Source organism: Berghia stephanieae, chromosome 4 (genome assembly GCF_034508935.2).
Source record: "Berghia stephanieae isolate SIO BIC M18660-M18661 chromosome 4, UCSD_Bste_1.3, whole genome shotgun sequence".
Lineage (NCBI taxonomy): Eukaryota > Metazoa > Mollusca > Gastropoda > Nudibranchia > Aeolidiidae > Berghia > Berghia stephanieae.
The window spans coordinates 32,056,023-32,073,532 of NC_088363.1; the positions used below are offsets into that span (position 1 = coordinate 32,056,023).

At 32.9% G+C, this 17,510-nt stretch overlaps 1 protein-coding gene across 1 annotated transcript in view; it reads left to right on the plus strand.

The window, feature by feature from the left end:
- The window catches only part of LOC144970429 (uncharacterized), a 120,789-nt gene that overhangs the window by 15,250 nt on the left and 88,029 nt on the right, over positions 1 to 17,510 (plus strand). The window contains exons 11-22 of the mRNA XM_078910057.1: positions 398 to 509; positions 1,094 to 1,207; positions 1,569 to 1,657; positions 2,112 to 2,324; positions 2,876 to 3,032; positions 7,160 to 7,285; positions 7,684 to 7,760; positions 9,874 to 10,074; positions 11,313 to 11,484; positions 13,236 to 13,385; positions 14,096 to 14,271; positions 15,556 to 15,688. Coding sequence (XP_078766183.1) covers positions 398 to 509; positions 1,094 to 1,207; positions 1,569 to 1,657; positions 2,112 to 2,324; positions 2,876 to 3,032; positions 7,160 to 7,285; positions 7,684 to 7,760; positions 9,874 to 10,074; positions 11,313 to 11,484; positions 13,236 to 13,385; positions 14,096 to 14,271; positions 15,556 to 15,688 — 1,720 coding nt within the window. The remainder of the gene's footprint in view (positions 1 to 397; positions 510 to 1,093; positions 1,208 to 1,568; positions 1,658 to 2,111; positions 2,325 to 2,875; positions 3,033 to 7,159; positions 7,286 to 7,683; positions 7,761 to 9,873; positions 10,075 to 11,312; positions 11,485 to 13,235; positions 13,386 to 14,095; positions 14,272 to 15,555; positions 15,689 to 17,510) is intronic.

Genomic DNA, 17,510 nt, shown 5'->3' on the forward strand with positions numbered 1-17,510 from the left:
GATACTTTTACTCATGTGGGAGTCCCAATGGCTAAGTTTGTATATCTTCTTGCTTCACACACAACAATTTAAAAAAAAACTTGGTTACAAAAATGAGTGTGCTTAATAGTTGAGTCCATTTTTGTGAGCTTGTCTATAAAGGGGTAACTTTATATAGTTAACATTCTGTTTTGACTTAGAGCCGGGCTGTGCTTACAACCATAGTAAAAATTATTAGAGTAAGGAAATTTGTTTTATGAACTTTAAGAAAATTAACTTGCTCTTCCCAAAAAAGGAATTTATTTTAATTTGAATTCCATAAGTTTGCTTATGATTCAATTTCGAGCATCAGGCTTACTCTGACATAACACCATTTTGAAATGGTTGGTCACAAATATTCAATGGTTATACTTTCCAGACTGCCGATGAAAGAGGGTGTGACATATGGCTTTGGTGTTGAAGGTGGATGGATATCTGAGTACGTACCAGGGCCGGATGCTGAATTTTACTTTACTGAAAATGGAGAAAAAGTAAGTCTAGGTTGACAAATAATAAAATAAAATAAAAAAATAAATAAAAAAGCTAGATTCTTGCTTTATAAATTAAATCATAAAAAGAATCTCACAACTATTATAATTGTTTAAGTTTAACTTTGAAATTATAGTGGTTTTGGTGACTGCTACAATGTCAAAATAAAATGTCAGAGATAATATGAAAAAAGAGCTAAGTAAAGTAATCCCTTAAAGGACTCTTGTGTAAATGTGTTGTAGGAACTGCTTGCTACTCTTTGAATATGATGCTAATCTTTTTCAGTATTTTTATCGACATCTAACAAATCCAGTTACTCAATCACTGCTTGCGCCACTACCACATTATCTCATTAATCTGTAGTGTTTCATTCATCCTATTTTGTTGATAAAGGGGAAACCCGAAACATTCATTTGATCTGTTTTTGTAATTAAATTGAAGCTTACATTCAATTTCACATTGTTGTTTATTTCCTCGAACTTTGAGAAGCAACATTTACATTTCAATACAAGAAGAGAAAACAAATGATAGTGCTACAAATATGGATGAAAAACAAAATTCTTTAACTCTCTTCTCGGTTTTTCAGATGCTGGATAAAAAAATGGAACGAAAACCTTCAATTGGAATGTTTCCTCTATTTATGGTCCATGGTACTAATTTTGGTGCTGTGCAAGTTCAAGACAAAGTCATTCCACCACCAGTAAGTGTTACCAATTTACAACCTTTGATATACAGACACATTGCAGACTTGCTTAACTGTTATTATTAGTTAAACTGTAAACGCGTCTTATGAAGAAATATTGAAATTTCTAGCTCTTCCATCTTTAAAATACAGAAAAAGGAGGGGTTGACCTTATAAAGTTATATAAAACTATCATTAATTTTATTCAAATTGACTGCAAAGTATCCTTTGAGTACTCTAAGCGGGACGATTATGTGCTTGATTTAAAATTGCTGTAATGGATAATATTTTGTGTTGGTTTGAGCCACTTACAATTTGGGTTATCAGATCTGCAAATATGTACATGTTGCGTTTGACCTATTTCATTTACTTTTGTTAGGAACTCCAAGAGAGATGGATCGAGAAGAAAATGTACCACACCCCGTCATATAAGTACAATATGCTTTGTGATGACGAAGGCATTGTCAGGTAATTGTTTGTCAGTTTGTGTCTATTACATTAATGCCAGGAAATAATACTTTTTTAATTTAGTTAACTCCGTTTGTTTATACAAAATTTAAATAACTATACCATACCTTCATCAGATAAAACATTATAATGCACCGAACAAATGATTTCACCCTCATTTTTTTCTGAATACACCCATAATTTGTAAAGTATCTTTTTTGTACCTTTTATCCCTTTATTACAGTCAATTTAAAAAAAAGAAAAAAAAAAAGGAAACTTAACTCCAAAAAACTTTACCCCCCCCCACCCCTCCCTAATATATATATATATATATATATATATATATATATATATATATATATATATATATATATATATATATATATATATATATATATATATATATATAAACCAAAACCCCCAAACAAACAAAACAATACTAACTTTTCAGAGCAGTTATCATTTCTTTTCTCAGCTATGTTCAATCAAAAGATGCCATTGGTCATGTGGGCATTATTCTAATGCAGGAGGAAATCAGCGGGAAGAACAATGTGTTTGCTATTCGGGTGGTAGACAAGGGCCAAAAAACTGGTGCCATTTCGATTGGATTTGGACCCGAGCATTACCCTTTGGGATCCCATCCAGGCTGGAAGAAAAATTCTTTTGCACTTCATGGAGACAATGGAAAGTAAGTATTGGTTAAAGGTGGTTTTTTTTTGTAATAATAATAATAATGATAATAATAATAATAATAATAATAATAATAATAATAATAATAATAATAATAATAATAATAATAATAATAATAATAATAATAATAATAATAATAATAATAATAATAATAATAATAATAATAATAATAATAATAATGATGATAGTAATAATAATAATAATAATAATAATAATAATAATAATAATAATAAAAATGATAATGATAATGATAATAATAAAGATAATAATAATGATAATAGTAATAATAATAATAATATTAATAATGATGATGATGATGATGATGATGATGATGATGATGATGATGATGATGATGATGATGATGATGATGATGATGATAATAATAATATTAATAATGATGATGATAATGATGATGATAATAATGATGATGATAATGATGATGATAATAATAATAATAATAATAATGATGGTGATGATGATGATGATGACGATGATAACCATACCACTAATTGTTTTCTCAAAGCTTACATCTATCCCTCTCATTTCCAGGTTGTACGTTGAGCAAGGTAGTGGCATAACTCCAGACAAAACTCACATTTGGGCAAATGGTGATATCATCAAAATGGTTATAACTGACCTCAAGAGTGATGAAATTGTCACTGATGACTCTTCTTTGGCTATTGATCTCTACGTTAATGATAAGAGAGTATGTGATCCATTTATTATGTTTGGAAAGGATTTTGATATGCTCGTCATTACCCAGTGGTCTCGATTTATTTCACGGCAACCTAACATCTTATTATATATTTGGCAAATGTGATTTTTAGTAATACTATGGCTCCAAAATCACTTGACGACATATTTCTACCTAACTACCAGATTGCTTGCAACTAGCAATGAAGCACGCGACATGGCGCCATTCGCACTTAGGGCAACAAAGAGTGGAAGTGGGGAGTTGCGACATAGGTTTTCATTCATTTGCTTCTCAAAACGTTAATTTGTGACCAAACTAAATGAAAGTAAAGAAAAGTACTTCATTGCACCACCACTACCACCACCACTATTACTACTACTACTACTACGACTATTACTACTACTACTACTACTACTACTACTACTACTACTACTACTACTACTACTACTACTACTACTACTACTACTACTACTACCTACTACTACTATACTACTGCTACTACCTCTACTACTAATACTACTACTGCTACTACCACTACTACTACTACTACTACTACTACTACTACTACTACTACTACTACTACTACTACTACTACTACTACTATTACTACTACTACATTACAATACTACTGCTACTACAACTATATTGCTACTATTACCACCACTGCTACTACTACTACTACTACTACTACTACTACTACTACTACTACTACTACTACTATTACTACTACTACTACTACTAACTACTATTACTACTACTACTACTACCTACTACTACTACTACTACTACTACTACTACTACTACTACTACTACTACTACTACTACTACTACTACTACTACTACTATACTACTACTACTACTACTACTACTACTACTACTACTACTACTACTACTACTACTACTACTACTACTACTACTACTACTACTACTACTACTACTACTGTGCTACCACTACACTACTACTACTACTACTACTAACTACTACTACTACTACTACTACTACTACTACTACTACTACTACTACTACTACTACTTACTACTACACTACTACTACTACTACTACTACTACTACTACTACTACTACTACTACTACTACTACTACTACTACTACTACTACTACTACTACTACTACAATTACTACTACTACTACTACTACTACTACTACTACTACTACTACTACTACTACTACTACTACAAAAAACGAAAAACAAAAACAAAAAAGAACCTCCAAAACAACAGCAGCAGCAGCCTCAATAACAATAGCATGTACAACTACTTTTCAAGTAAGGCAATACTCACAATTACCCAAAGACACACACACTTCCCTTTGCCCCAAGTTATGGGGGATGAGAGAGGAGCAAGTGGGCATAGCTGACGAGGTATTTTTTTTTAGTGACAGAATATAACCCTACCGATCCCTGTAGGCAATCTGGTAGTTAGGTAGCAATCTGTGCTCTGGACCAATCGTCAACAAATTATGCATGGTATTACAATTGTGAAAGAATTCGATGATATGTGAGCAAAATAAGACGATAAATGCAGAATGTGTCTTTCTGTGCTCAAATAAAAGGCCCTGTGGAGTTCTCTTATGAAGTCAAAAATGTATTGTCTATTAAGTAAATAGAAATTGAGTTCAAATTTTATTCAACACTTGAATCATAAATTTTGATTTAATCAACTTATTATGACAGATTGAACGGGCACCATTCATTGAATGGACAGCTATGCTTGTTGAATATATATGTGACCCATTGTCCCAAAATGGTATTATGTTGGAGAATACGATATGATAATTCGGCAAATGAAAACTAAAAATATATCAAGTTAGTTATTAACAAATCAAGAAGAAAATATTATACTAGTTTGACATGATGAGGTGCATTTTCATAGATATCCGTTACTCATTATGTAATGAATGTGATAATTGATTTATAGAGTACGCTATTGAGTGAAGTTGCTTGTGCCACCCTATATTTTCCAAATTTAGCAGATATTGCTTTTCATCATAAATTTTAGCATATACTGCTCTTCGTTAATATGAACACATTTCTCCCGTCTTACTAGCCGCGATAGGTACCTACTGTACGAAGGTTGTGCGTCATCACAGACGTCTCTCTTGTTCTTGTTGCCCACACCAGGCGAGATGACGTGCGACAATGTGGTGAAGGTGGTGTATAAGAGCTCCCGATGAGCCAAAACAGGACAGGCCACCTTATTATTTTATATAAAACTATCTGATCAAAGAGATGAATGGCGTACCATGATCACCAATGTCTGGCACAGACTTGGTACTTGAAGAAGAAGAAGTGCGCTGAATCGACAAAGGGCTATAAGGCACCTTATATACAAAGACAATAAATCACACAAAATGCAAATACTATTACTACATAAAAGCCTGCCTGAATAAACAAAAAAAAACTTGAGCTTTTATATAGTGCAAAATCCACTAAATGTGCTCAAAGCGCTTTACAAAGGGTCCCTGACCAACAGCAACATGTAACATGTAGAACGAGACATGATGCCTGTTAGGTGATATTACAATTTTTCTGACAGAGACAACACTGTTGATGGCCAGGTACTCAGTTTACACCTGAGTACAGTGAGAGAATGTGAGTAAAGAGCCTTTTCCAAGGGCTCAACTATGCGCCAAGCGAGGCTCAAACCCTGGACCTTCCTATCAAAAACATGTGTCATACCACAAGACTACATAGCCGCACAAATAGGAATGTTTTCAAAAGTTTCCTAAAATTACTGAGCTCCAGGGTGTCTTTTACTTCTTTATTTATTTTGTTCCACAATGCTTCATTTAGTCTTCTAACAATCCAACAAATTTTCACTTCATATTAACAAGTATCCTATTAGGCAACCATTTTTTGCTCTTACTCTTACAATATCTTTCTTGGCAACATACTCCAGCTACTTGGGTTATTCCAGTTTTCCCCTTGGAAATCTATAGGATATTTTTTCCTGCGAGATGAATAAACAGAATGTTGTTTGTTTCTTTAAAAATTTACCTATTATACTCATCCACATCTGTAAAATGAATACCTGATCGTTAACAGCATTGTCTCTGTCAGAAAATTGTAATATCACAGAATAGGCATCATGTCATGTATGTTCCTATGTTAAGTGTTGCTGTTGGCTTAGGACCACTTGTAATGTGCTTTGAACATGTGTAGTAGATTTAGTGCTATATAAATGCTGCATTTTTTTGTTTTGTTTATTATGTCGGGTTTATTTGTATGCTAGAAATGGAATTATGTCAGAGATATAAGACTTGTTTTATGTTTATTTGTTTTATCGCAGAAAACGACTTAAGTTTCATTAAACTAACAGAAAAATACATTTTTGTTTATCTGATTACTTGTTGGCATCTGGTTCATCTGGACATAATACCAGATAGGTGCAATGGGTTGGATGTATTCATATGCTGAGGTTTTCCCATTTAGTGGAGTTCTTGTGTCACTGTTAGTGTGGAACTTTTAGTAGAGAGCGGTGGGGGCTGCCTGAAACCTGGGATAGTGAAAATACTAACGAAAGAGTGATGATGGAGAGGCTTTGGATGGGAACTATACAGACAATGGACACTTCGGGTTCAAACCCTTCATCAGCACAACATTCCACGTTCCACGTTCATTTGTTTATTGTTGTGCTGACGAAGGGTTTGTACCTGAAACGTCCATTGTCTGAATTGTTCCCATCCAAAGCCTCTGCATTATCACTCTTTCATCAGTATTGTGGAACTTGTAGGTACTTTTGGACTAGCCATGTAGATATATTTCGCTTTGACCTACTTTCTGTTCTTTGTTGAGCTCATCCCAAAACCTTGGATTCTGGAAAAAAACATGATTTAAAAAATATTGGCTTGAAAACTCATGCTTCAAATATCGATTGATTAAAATTTCAACTGATTAATTAATATTTGAAATAAGAGTTTTCTGTCTGAAATTTTTCAGTATATTCTTACTTATTTTCTTTGGTGCTTGTTTGCTTGACTAATATCTTTTGACTATTCTATCAGCTTCTTTTTTTTACTCTGGCGGAAATGACCTTATTGTGTTGCAAGTGTTATATAAGCTCAAAAAATAAAATTAAAACATACGACAATAACCAATGATAACTCCCTTTTACCATTTCAGATAATTCAAACAACATTCAACGTGAAATCCTACAAGTCAGCCAACCGAATGGTGTTCATGGTAGGCATGAACAGCAAAGATGCTGTTGCTCAGATTCTCAACTTTAGACCTCTTTATTTGAACCCGGTAAGATCTCATTATAAAAAAAAAAAAAAGAAAAGGAAAAGTAAATGATCAAATTTTATTTATATACTTATCCAAACCAGCGACCAATTGAGGTCTAGTCCTTCAGTCTTGTGGCATGATCTAAAAATTGGATGTCTTTTGTAGTTGCTCAAGGTGACTGTACAATGTGTTAATGACACTTGGAATAAAAATAAAAATGAATGAAGAATTTTCTTTTATTTCATTAAAAATATTACTCGTAATTTCTTACTGAATATTTATTGAAATCTCGACCCTGAAGAAAAAAAGATCCCTCGGGATTAAGAAAGGGAATTTTATGCTGATTTTGTTTTTTTAAATTGTCTTTATTTCTTTTCACCATTTAATTGATTATTTACATCTTGTGTACTATTTTTCAGCCTGCCAAAATGAACATGCTGACCATGGGAAGATGCCACTTTATGGATATCATGGACGATGGAACATTGAGATACAAGTTCGCAATTTTTCTATCCATGTAGTCCCTACATTAATTCAGTTCTCATTTGGCCTTTAGCTCAAAGCGCTTTACAAGGGGTCCCTAGCCAATAGCAACAATTAACATGTAAAATGAGACAATATGCCTGTTAGGTGATATTCCAATTTTTTTCGACTGAGACAATGCTGTTAACGACCAGGTACTCATTTTATACCTGAGTACAGTGAGAGAATGTGAATAAAGAGACTTTTCCAAGGACTCAACTATGTGCCACTCGGGACTTAAACCCAGGACCTTTCTCTCCATAGGCGAGTGTCATACCGCTAGACCAATAGCTGCATAAAGGATTTTGATTCAGCAAAGTAAAGTGTAAAAAGTGCACAGTAAAGCAGTAAATTGGTCTTTTAGAGCTCTGAGACTCATGGAGCTGTTCATTCTGGTTTCTCTAGCTGGTGTTAAAAAATACTTTTTTGGAGGGATAGGTAAAATTGTGTACAAAATGTCATTTCTAAGAGTGATTTTATTTCTTAACTTTAAAAACAATACAAAACATAACAAACAAAACAAAAACAAATTCTGATCTTTGTGACCTAAAACTCCATTTTCTGCATTTGGTTCTCTCTGATATAAAAGCAAATTGATTAATATTGTCATTGGAGCATTTGTGGGTAAAGGAAGCTTGTGTATATCCACAACACATTGACAAATGGATTCAATTAATGCAGCCACACACACACACACACACACACACACACACACACACACACACACACACACACACACACACATACACGGAGAGAGAGAGAGAGAGAGAGAGAGAGAGAGAGAGAGAGAGAGAGAGAGAGAGAGAGAGAGAGAGAGAGAGAGAGAGAGAGAGGTGTGTGTGTGTGCAGTTTTTATCGCCCAATAGAAACCGGTTGATACCTTTTCATGGACAATGTAACTATTGAAAAGTCCAGCCAAATCTTCACTCAACCCGAAATTAAAACCAGTCCCTCTGTTTTTCGCTAAACTTCTCTACCAATTCAGCTATGCCAAGTTGGTTATTTACTTATTATTATTTTTATCTTCTTGTTGCCAAAGTAAAGGTTGCAGAGTTGTTTTATTAATAAAAACTAGTCCTTCAGAGCCATTAGCCCATGGAGCCGGGTTTTATCCCAGTTTCTATGGCATGAAATGGACAATAGCAATTGCTTGCTACCCTTTGGGTAGGATGATAGTCTACTGCATTGTTTTATTAATGCCTTTTGTACTTTTGGTTACAAAAACTTTACCGTAATAGTGAATTTAATGTCAACACACAATCAAAGCACTCATGCCGTCCACTCTGGACATAAAAAATCAACAAATCAAACACAGCATAACGTTTTTTTCCCCCACGAATCACAAAGGAATTGAACAAACTGCCAGATGAAAAAGTGACAGCACCATTTGATGAACATGTACATTGTTGTTTGTATTTTTAAAAAAAATTTAAATCACTGTTTTAGGTTTAACAAGAGAGAGTGAGTCAAACATATTTGACATGATTATTATTATGATAATTTCCAAATATTATCTTCCATTGGAATCTTCACCTTGCACTAATGTTTACTCCAAAAGAATCTTTGTCTAGTTTTAAACATTGGCTTAAAACTTATGTTTCAAATGTAGTAGATGATATTAGAAGCAAGATAGGTGTCTGGTTTGTGTTTTGTTATGTGTGTGTGTGTGTGTATGTGTGTGTGTGTGTGTGTGTGTGTGTGTGTGTGTGTGAGTGAATATCTTTTCGGCCAAATTAATTTATAATTTAAGCGCTTAGAGTCTGATATCTCAGAGTTACAGCTTATATAAGTTTTTAGCATTATTATGATTGTTATTATTAATATTATTATTATTATTATTATTATTATTATATTATTATTATTATTATTATTATTATTATTATTATTATATTATTATTATTATTATTATTATTATTATTATTATTATTATTATTATATTATTATTATTATTATTATTATTATTATTATATTATTATTATTATTATTATTTTATTATTATTATATTATTATTAATATTATTATTATTATTATTATTATTATTATTATTATTAAAGTATGGAGTTTTTTTTTAATTCCTATTATTTCAGAACGTTTGACCACAGGAATATCTTCTCCCTCTACATGTCAAAAACGCCCTTCAACATGGATCTACAATATTTTGAAATGAAAGTTGTAACACTAGACAAGGAGAAGCATTGCGGGATTGGACTATGTCATGGCAGTTACCCTATCAGTAACATGGTGGGCTGGTTGCCAGGTTCCATTGGATACCATGCTGATAATGGAGAGTAAGATAAAAAGATTTTTATTTTGGATTATTTTTTTTTTAGTTACACTGTATTATTCTTATTAAGCACCTTGTGACCATGACTTACTTGACTTAATCCTCTTCCATCCTCGTGGAACAAAGGGCCACCTGTTTCTGAGTTTGGCCATTCAAGTTCAACGTCTTTATCTGCAAAAGACGTATTGCCCATCACTGCAGATTTTATGCAATTATGTGGTGACTTTCTCCATTATTGTGTTATTGAGTTGAAAGATAAATGTTTAATAGTTGACTAAATTTGTTGTTGTTGGTAAGATCTAGGATTTCTGGTGGGAAAGTGTTCCATTCCTTGATGGTTCTTGGGAAGAAACTGTTTTTATATTTATTGGTTCTGTGTGTTGGTGTTGTGAACTTACTGCTATGATAATTTCTTGTGAATGTACAGTGTTGTTTTGTGAAATACTGTGGTAGACTTACCTCTGTTTTGTTGGAATGTACTGTTCTGTGTAGAAGTTGGAGGCTTGCCATCTTCAGTTCATCAGACAGTGAGCCCCCTCTATGTCTGTTTTTGATGCTCAACCTTTCGTGTCCCTTGGTGGTTCAAATCGGGGGACTGGTGGGTGACATTACTCCCTGGCCTTCTCAAGGTGTGACCTTGTGACAATAGCCTTTGTAAATTTTTAGCTTGACACTGGCTAAGAGTTACGTCACAAACAAAGTGACAACCACCAAAAGAAAATGAAAAGTGAGTTGTATTCAATAGTTAAACTGTCATATTCTTAATGGCAAGGGAACTAAGCAAACATTTGCTTTTAATTTGTACCAAAGTTCTGTATCCGATATTATATTTGAATTGATCTTAACTCTTTGAGCACGGAGGTTATATTCGCATTTCCGTCACAAATGGCTGACACCGGACTGAGGCAGCATGAGAATGACAAGCTACAACAAAGTGACATTCGAATTCAGCGCAAAATCTCAATTAATATACCCCCTTAGGGCCAATTGAACGTTCTGATGAAAGAAATGATACCATTGGTTCAATTTATAGTACTTTTGTAGAAAGTAGGATTGGGTTATATTATTATTTTTGCCTTTCAAGACTGGCCGCAATCATTGGCCAGTAGAACAGATTCTGCTCTGGCCGCACAGTGCGGTCAATGGTGCCGAAAGAGTTAATATTCAATAGGATTGGTCTATGAACTGTCAAACTTTTAAAGAAACCTCAATAGCATACATTGTTTTGTTTCATCTCCATAGAGTTTACATGGAAGGTCCGATAAGCATCAAATCTTTAGAGGAGGATGCCACATTTCAAGATGGAGATGTAGTAGGATGCGGCATTGATGGGAAGAAAGCTCTCTTCCGTCCCGATGGCTCTTTGCAAAGTCAACAAACCTTGTCTGTTTACTTCACTAAAAATGGTAGAAAGGTATGTTCTGATCTGTCTGACTTTTATAAATAGGAAAAAAGGAGTTTTATGTTTTATACAAAAAACTAGAATGCACAGTAAAGTCATATTTTTCATTTGGTCATAGGATCTGTTTTTTTAAATATCATGTTTACTTATACTGCTTATCAGTCAACACCTTATGATCAGCCGGTTGGGAATTAGAAAAAAAAGTCTAATATACCAGGATTTTTATGCTATAAAAATGTCAAAATAGTACCTTTACATTTCTGTTACTTTTACGGATTGTCCGTTATTGTTACAGAAATTTGGTGACAATTATGGACTCACAGAAACAGAAGAAATATTACAGATTTTGATTTCACATCAATTTGATTACAGTGGTAGAAGAAATTTTTTTTTCTTAAGTTACTGCAGTGTTAAGAGAGAAATGTTGTTTTTCCTTTAAACTTGTATAAAAGTTACCGCTAAATTCCACAGCCAAGAAAGCCTAGTCGATTGCTAACTCGTAATATTTGGTTTAGTATTATTAAAATGTTACCATTCATTACTGATGCAATTCATATTGGTTTCTGATTTTGAAATTTTCAAGTAGCCAGGTATGCTTTTAGAAAAATGGGTAAGGTCATTCTTTATGTAACCATTAAGACAGGATAGATCAAAATAATATCACTGTTGCTTCATTTACATTAAGAAATCTTACCTTTTTAAAACCAGATATTATATAAAGCAGTCTTACAATTCTTCCATTGCAAACATTGAGCAAATAAAAAATCAAGCAAGCAAAGAAACAGGGAAACTCGTCATTAAAAGGAAACTCGTCATTAAAAGGAAACATCTAACTTTACAGGCTTATTACAAGACTTGAATTTTACATGAAACTTCAAACTCTCTGGTTGAAAATGCAACAAGATTTGGCTAGGAAGCCTACTCACGCTGTGAGATGAAAACATTGATGCTGATAAAGTAATTGTAATGGGGATATGTAGTAGAGATTTTGCATTGTTGGTATTAGTAGAAGTAGTAGTGGCAGTAGTAGTAATAATAGTAGTAGTAATAGTAGTAGTAGTAGTAGTAGTAGTAGTAGTAGTAGTAGTAGTAGTAGTAGTAGTAGTAGTAGTAGTAGTAGTATTTGTAGAGTAGTAGTAGTAGTAGTAGTAGTAGTAGTAGTAGTAGTAGTAGTAGTAGTAGTAGTAGTAGTAGTAGTAGTAGTAGTAGCAGTAGTAGTAATAATAATAATATTAGTAGTAGTAGTAGTAGTAGTAGTAGTAGTAGTAGTAGTAGTAGTAGCAGTAGTAGTAGTAGTAGTAGTAGTAGTAGTAGTAGTAGTAGTACCGATCTGCAGTATGCGTAAAAATTGATGGATTGTTGTGCATTTTGTGGATCCATCAAAAGCACTGCACTATCTACTGATCTGCAGAAACACAACAATCAATGGATTGCTACACATTCTGTGGATCCACAAAAAGCGTGGGGCAATTGATCAATCACACAAATCATCACGCCTAACAGTATTTATTCCCAATACTTACTTACATCCCATTATGCCTGCTGGCATGTAGGGTAGTATTTATTCCCAAAGCAAAAACAATATTGTAGCTGGATCTGATAGAATTGGTGGAAAGTACTTTGTGGAAGACTATCTTCTTATCCAAAGGGTGGCAAGCAATTGCCACTATCCATTTAACACCACACGTAGAAGTAAAGACTGACTCTGGTTCTATATATAGACCTTATTGCTCTGAATGACTACCTTTTCATGCCTTCCACAGGTCCATGTGATAGAGTTTAAGTACCGGACGGAAGCATTGTACCCAGCTGTCAACCTCCATTTTGATGGGACAGAGCTACAACTGATGAACTACTATCCAGGTCCAGAAGCCGGCAACTTGATTGTCAACAGTGGTAGAGGTGTTGCTGAGGTTTGTAACCAATTTCAAATTGGGTCTAAATGTGATATGCTCAATTTGAAAACTATTGAACAGGAAGGAATATAACAGTTTTGAAAACAAGATAAAATACTTTTCACTGAATGTTTCTAGCTTAAAACCGTTCGTCAGTCAGCTACAAAAACTATTGCTTTTCTTATAAGCTGAAAAATTTAAGGGTTTTAAGCCCAGAATGCTCCATGTTAATTAAAATTATTTTTTTTATGAATCAGTCATCTTCAATTTTGTTAAATGTTTATTTCAGTCTACTGCTTTCTGCTTCACTTTGACTTATACTATTTTATTTTCTATGTTAATTTTCTTCAAATTTTTAATTTAAATTAAAATATGATTCATTACTTGAAATGAACAAGATTCTAAAAGTGAAATCTTTTGTCAAAAGTTTGAAAATTTGGTTAAATGTAATGTTTTTTATTTAGGAAAATGATTATGGTATTTCTGATCATTTTAACTTGATATTCTCTTTTTGGCATGGCTCCATATTGACATGATACTAAATTGAAAGGAAGGACAAGAAATAGAATTTCAGTTGGCCTATTTGCGAAATAAAATGTTCATCTTTGCCATGTTTTGAGTTTAACGTAATAGCAGTTTGAACGAAATTACGACCAATCACATCCAAAAATATGACAGTGAGTGAATTTCCTCATTATTATTTTTCTTAATTTTCTTTTGTATTGAAGCCCAAAAGAGTTCCAAAGAAAGACTTTGTGGAAGGATGCCAGTTCACGGTGGTTGGGATGGGTTCTCAGAAATCAAATCCAAAGGAGAAAACAGCATCCCTTCAGAAGATGATGGCCAATGGACCTCGATTCTCAATGTTGCCTTTGATTGACAAAAAGCTGATCCAAATGGAAAAGTACGTTTATATTGCAAAACCTTTTTTTATTTTGGCCTACTTTCAATTGCGTTTGTGCAATATATAGATGAATAATGATACAAACAGATTTAGTTGTTGTTGTTGGGTTTTTTTTTGTTTTTTTTTTAGTTTTGTTTTTTGGTTGTAATTTGATGAAAAATGTATTCAGGCTTCCTTGTAATGTGAATATTAGGGATTGCCTGAGTGGTTTTATGGTCTCGTGCTAAAACAATTGGCTTCAATCTTGGTCTCAGGTTGAAATATGGATGACACAAAGTTAAGTCCTTGGATAATGTTCTTTACTCTCCTTTTTTGTCATTCTCGGGTGTAAAATGGGTATTGGCAAATCATAGTGGGGGTGATAGGGACAACATATTTCACTTTATAAAGTTGATATATATGTTTGTGTATATATATGATGATAGCGAAAGCTCGAAACAATATTGTAGAAGTTGATCATAATTATACTTGAAATATTTTCTAAATAGCTCCTTTATCACAGTTTTGTTTATAACTTATATATATATATATATATATATATATATATATATTATATATATATTTAATAATATATCATGCACGTATGTAAACGAATTTCCATTTTTGATGATTGTATATTATTATTATTATTATTATTATTATTATTATTAATTATTATTATTATTAATTATTATTATTATTATAGCATTGTCTCTGTTGAAAAAAGAATTGAAATGGCATCTTACATGCGTCATGTCTCCTTCAACGTGTCAAATGTTGTTGTTGGTCATGCTTTTTGTACATATTTTTAAAAGCACTATTTTAAAAGCTCATGTCTTAATGTTTCATTGATTCTTTGAATGATGGATTTATGATAAAGAGTAAAAAGAGATTGAAATAGATAACACTGAATATTCTTCCTAAAGCTATAATTTTGCCAACCACTTATTTTTTATCAAAATGTAATGAATAAGGTCACACAGTGCTCAATGCATCCTCTTTGCAAAATAAACTGACTGAGCTTGATTTTCTGTTAATTTAATTGCCTTCCTCTTGAATCAAATGTTTATGGGTAATTGGATCTCATTAGACCTGACAAAAGTAAATAAAAGATAGAAAGGAATTGGTCACTTTCACTTAATGTGTCAATAATTTAGGATATTGCCTCGCTAACAGTTCAATACTCAATGTCTGTTTCAGTTTCAGACATCAGAATCGTTTGGTTTTTGAGAAAGAAAGTATAAAGTGGCCTTTATTGTTGCTTTTCAGATTTGATTTTTAAAATTTCCTGTCATATTTAAACAGAAGAACTGATCCTATGGATTTGCAAGAACAGCAAAAGAATGCATCCTTGTTGTGGCAAGTAGAGTGTTTTCAGCGATTTTCCAAAACAAAGTCACGGCTAAACTTCATTTCAGTTGATACGGCATCTGCAGAGGTAGGGCTTATTGCTTTATTTCTTATTTTGATAACATTAATAACATGTTGGGAAATATCAAAATCGGAAGTTATTTTCTGAGTTAAAATGTGCCAGTTAAAAAAAATTGATACTTATAATCAAAACTGCGAACAATAGTTGATTTATCATGTTAAAATTTAGGCAACAGTTAACTTTTTGTTGCCATGAAACAATTTGCCTACACAAAATTCCCAGAATTACGAAAACTTGGCTTCAATTTCAGAACTTCATGAGCATCTCTAAGTCATTAAAACTTATTAACAATAAAAGATGACACCAGACTAAATAATATTAAGGTTTTTGAAGTGTTATTTAATCCTTGTATGAGTAAATTGTTGATTTTTAAAGGTAACTATATCGACTACTATATTTATCTTCTAAAAATTAAAAATTACACATTTTTTAAAAAGTTGGCAGGTCTGCCGTGAAGTCAGAGGAAAAAATAAAAGTATCATTAAGCTCTCATTCTGACATGGAGCTCACTACTAACTACTGTGATAATGTTTTTGAAAGCAAATTTACAAAGGCATGAATATAACAATCTGACCACTCTTAACCTGGAAAAACCAAGGTATCTGTTATTTGATGTTAGTTTTTTTATTTTATCCACAAAGAATGGAAGAACCAGCGTTAAGAAAAAAAAAGGAAATAAGTAATTTTACAGGGGGGAAAATAGTTACTGGAGCTAATCAGTGGGGTAGAAACTTGAATTAAAGTGATGAAAGATTTTGATCTCACTAAGAGATGATATAGCTTCAATCTCACAACTAAGACATTGATTGACATTTCATAAATATTCCCTAACACAGCCTGACATAGAAGAATGGTCTTCGTTTCATACATTGAAGTTACCAGCTCATCGTGCTCCACTGTACTAGCTGTGGCTACTAATACCTGATATTTTTTAGTCTTCCGTTGAAATGAACCTCCAACATGAGAATGATTAAAGGAAATTGTATTAATTTATTTAAGTTTGAATAAACTTAAGTGTTATTTTAGTTTTTTATTAAATCAGGCCTGAATCATGCAATTTGAATTAGAATGTAGAAAAGCTGAATTGTAAAAATGTTGCTATGTGAAGTTATCATTTTTGACAAATAATCGTATATTTTTTCATCTAGAATACTTTTATATGTAATTCTACTGATGCTAGAACTTAAATGGCACATGAGCGAAAAAATATTTGTTTACAGATGTTCCTCTTTCCATGTTCAGTCGGTTAGCATGTCTGTAGCCAAGAAAATGAGTGTTGTGTAAAGTATTTAAAATCTGAACATTTGATTGAACCACACCGCTAAGGCTAACTTTGGGTATACCTAAATAGATGAGCTTTTAAACAACTCAATATCCACTAAATGTACTCTTGTGCTTTACCAACGATCTGAAGCCAACAGTAACACTTTGACATGTGGGATGAGACATGACATCCTTTTACATATTTATTTTTGACAGAGACATTCTGTTACCAAACAGGCATTTATTTTGCTTTTAATTTTTGTCAGTAAATATAATTAAAGAGCCCTTTTTAAGGATGCGACCACAGCAGGATTCAAACCTAGGACCTGCAAGTGTCAAGCCAAGTTTCATACCACCTTTTCAGTAAGCTGCAAATTCTCATGATTTATTTGTTATTATACCTGGGAATTGTCCCAATAGCTTAGTTGGTAGAGCACAAAGGGAAAAAGTTCGATCCTGGGTGAAGTCAAAATATATTTCCGATCCCCTGTCCACCCAGCACTGATTGGGTAGTTGGGTCTGTTAGATCTGTCAGAAAGTACTTTGCAATAGACTAGCATCCTAT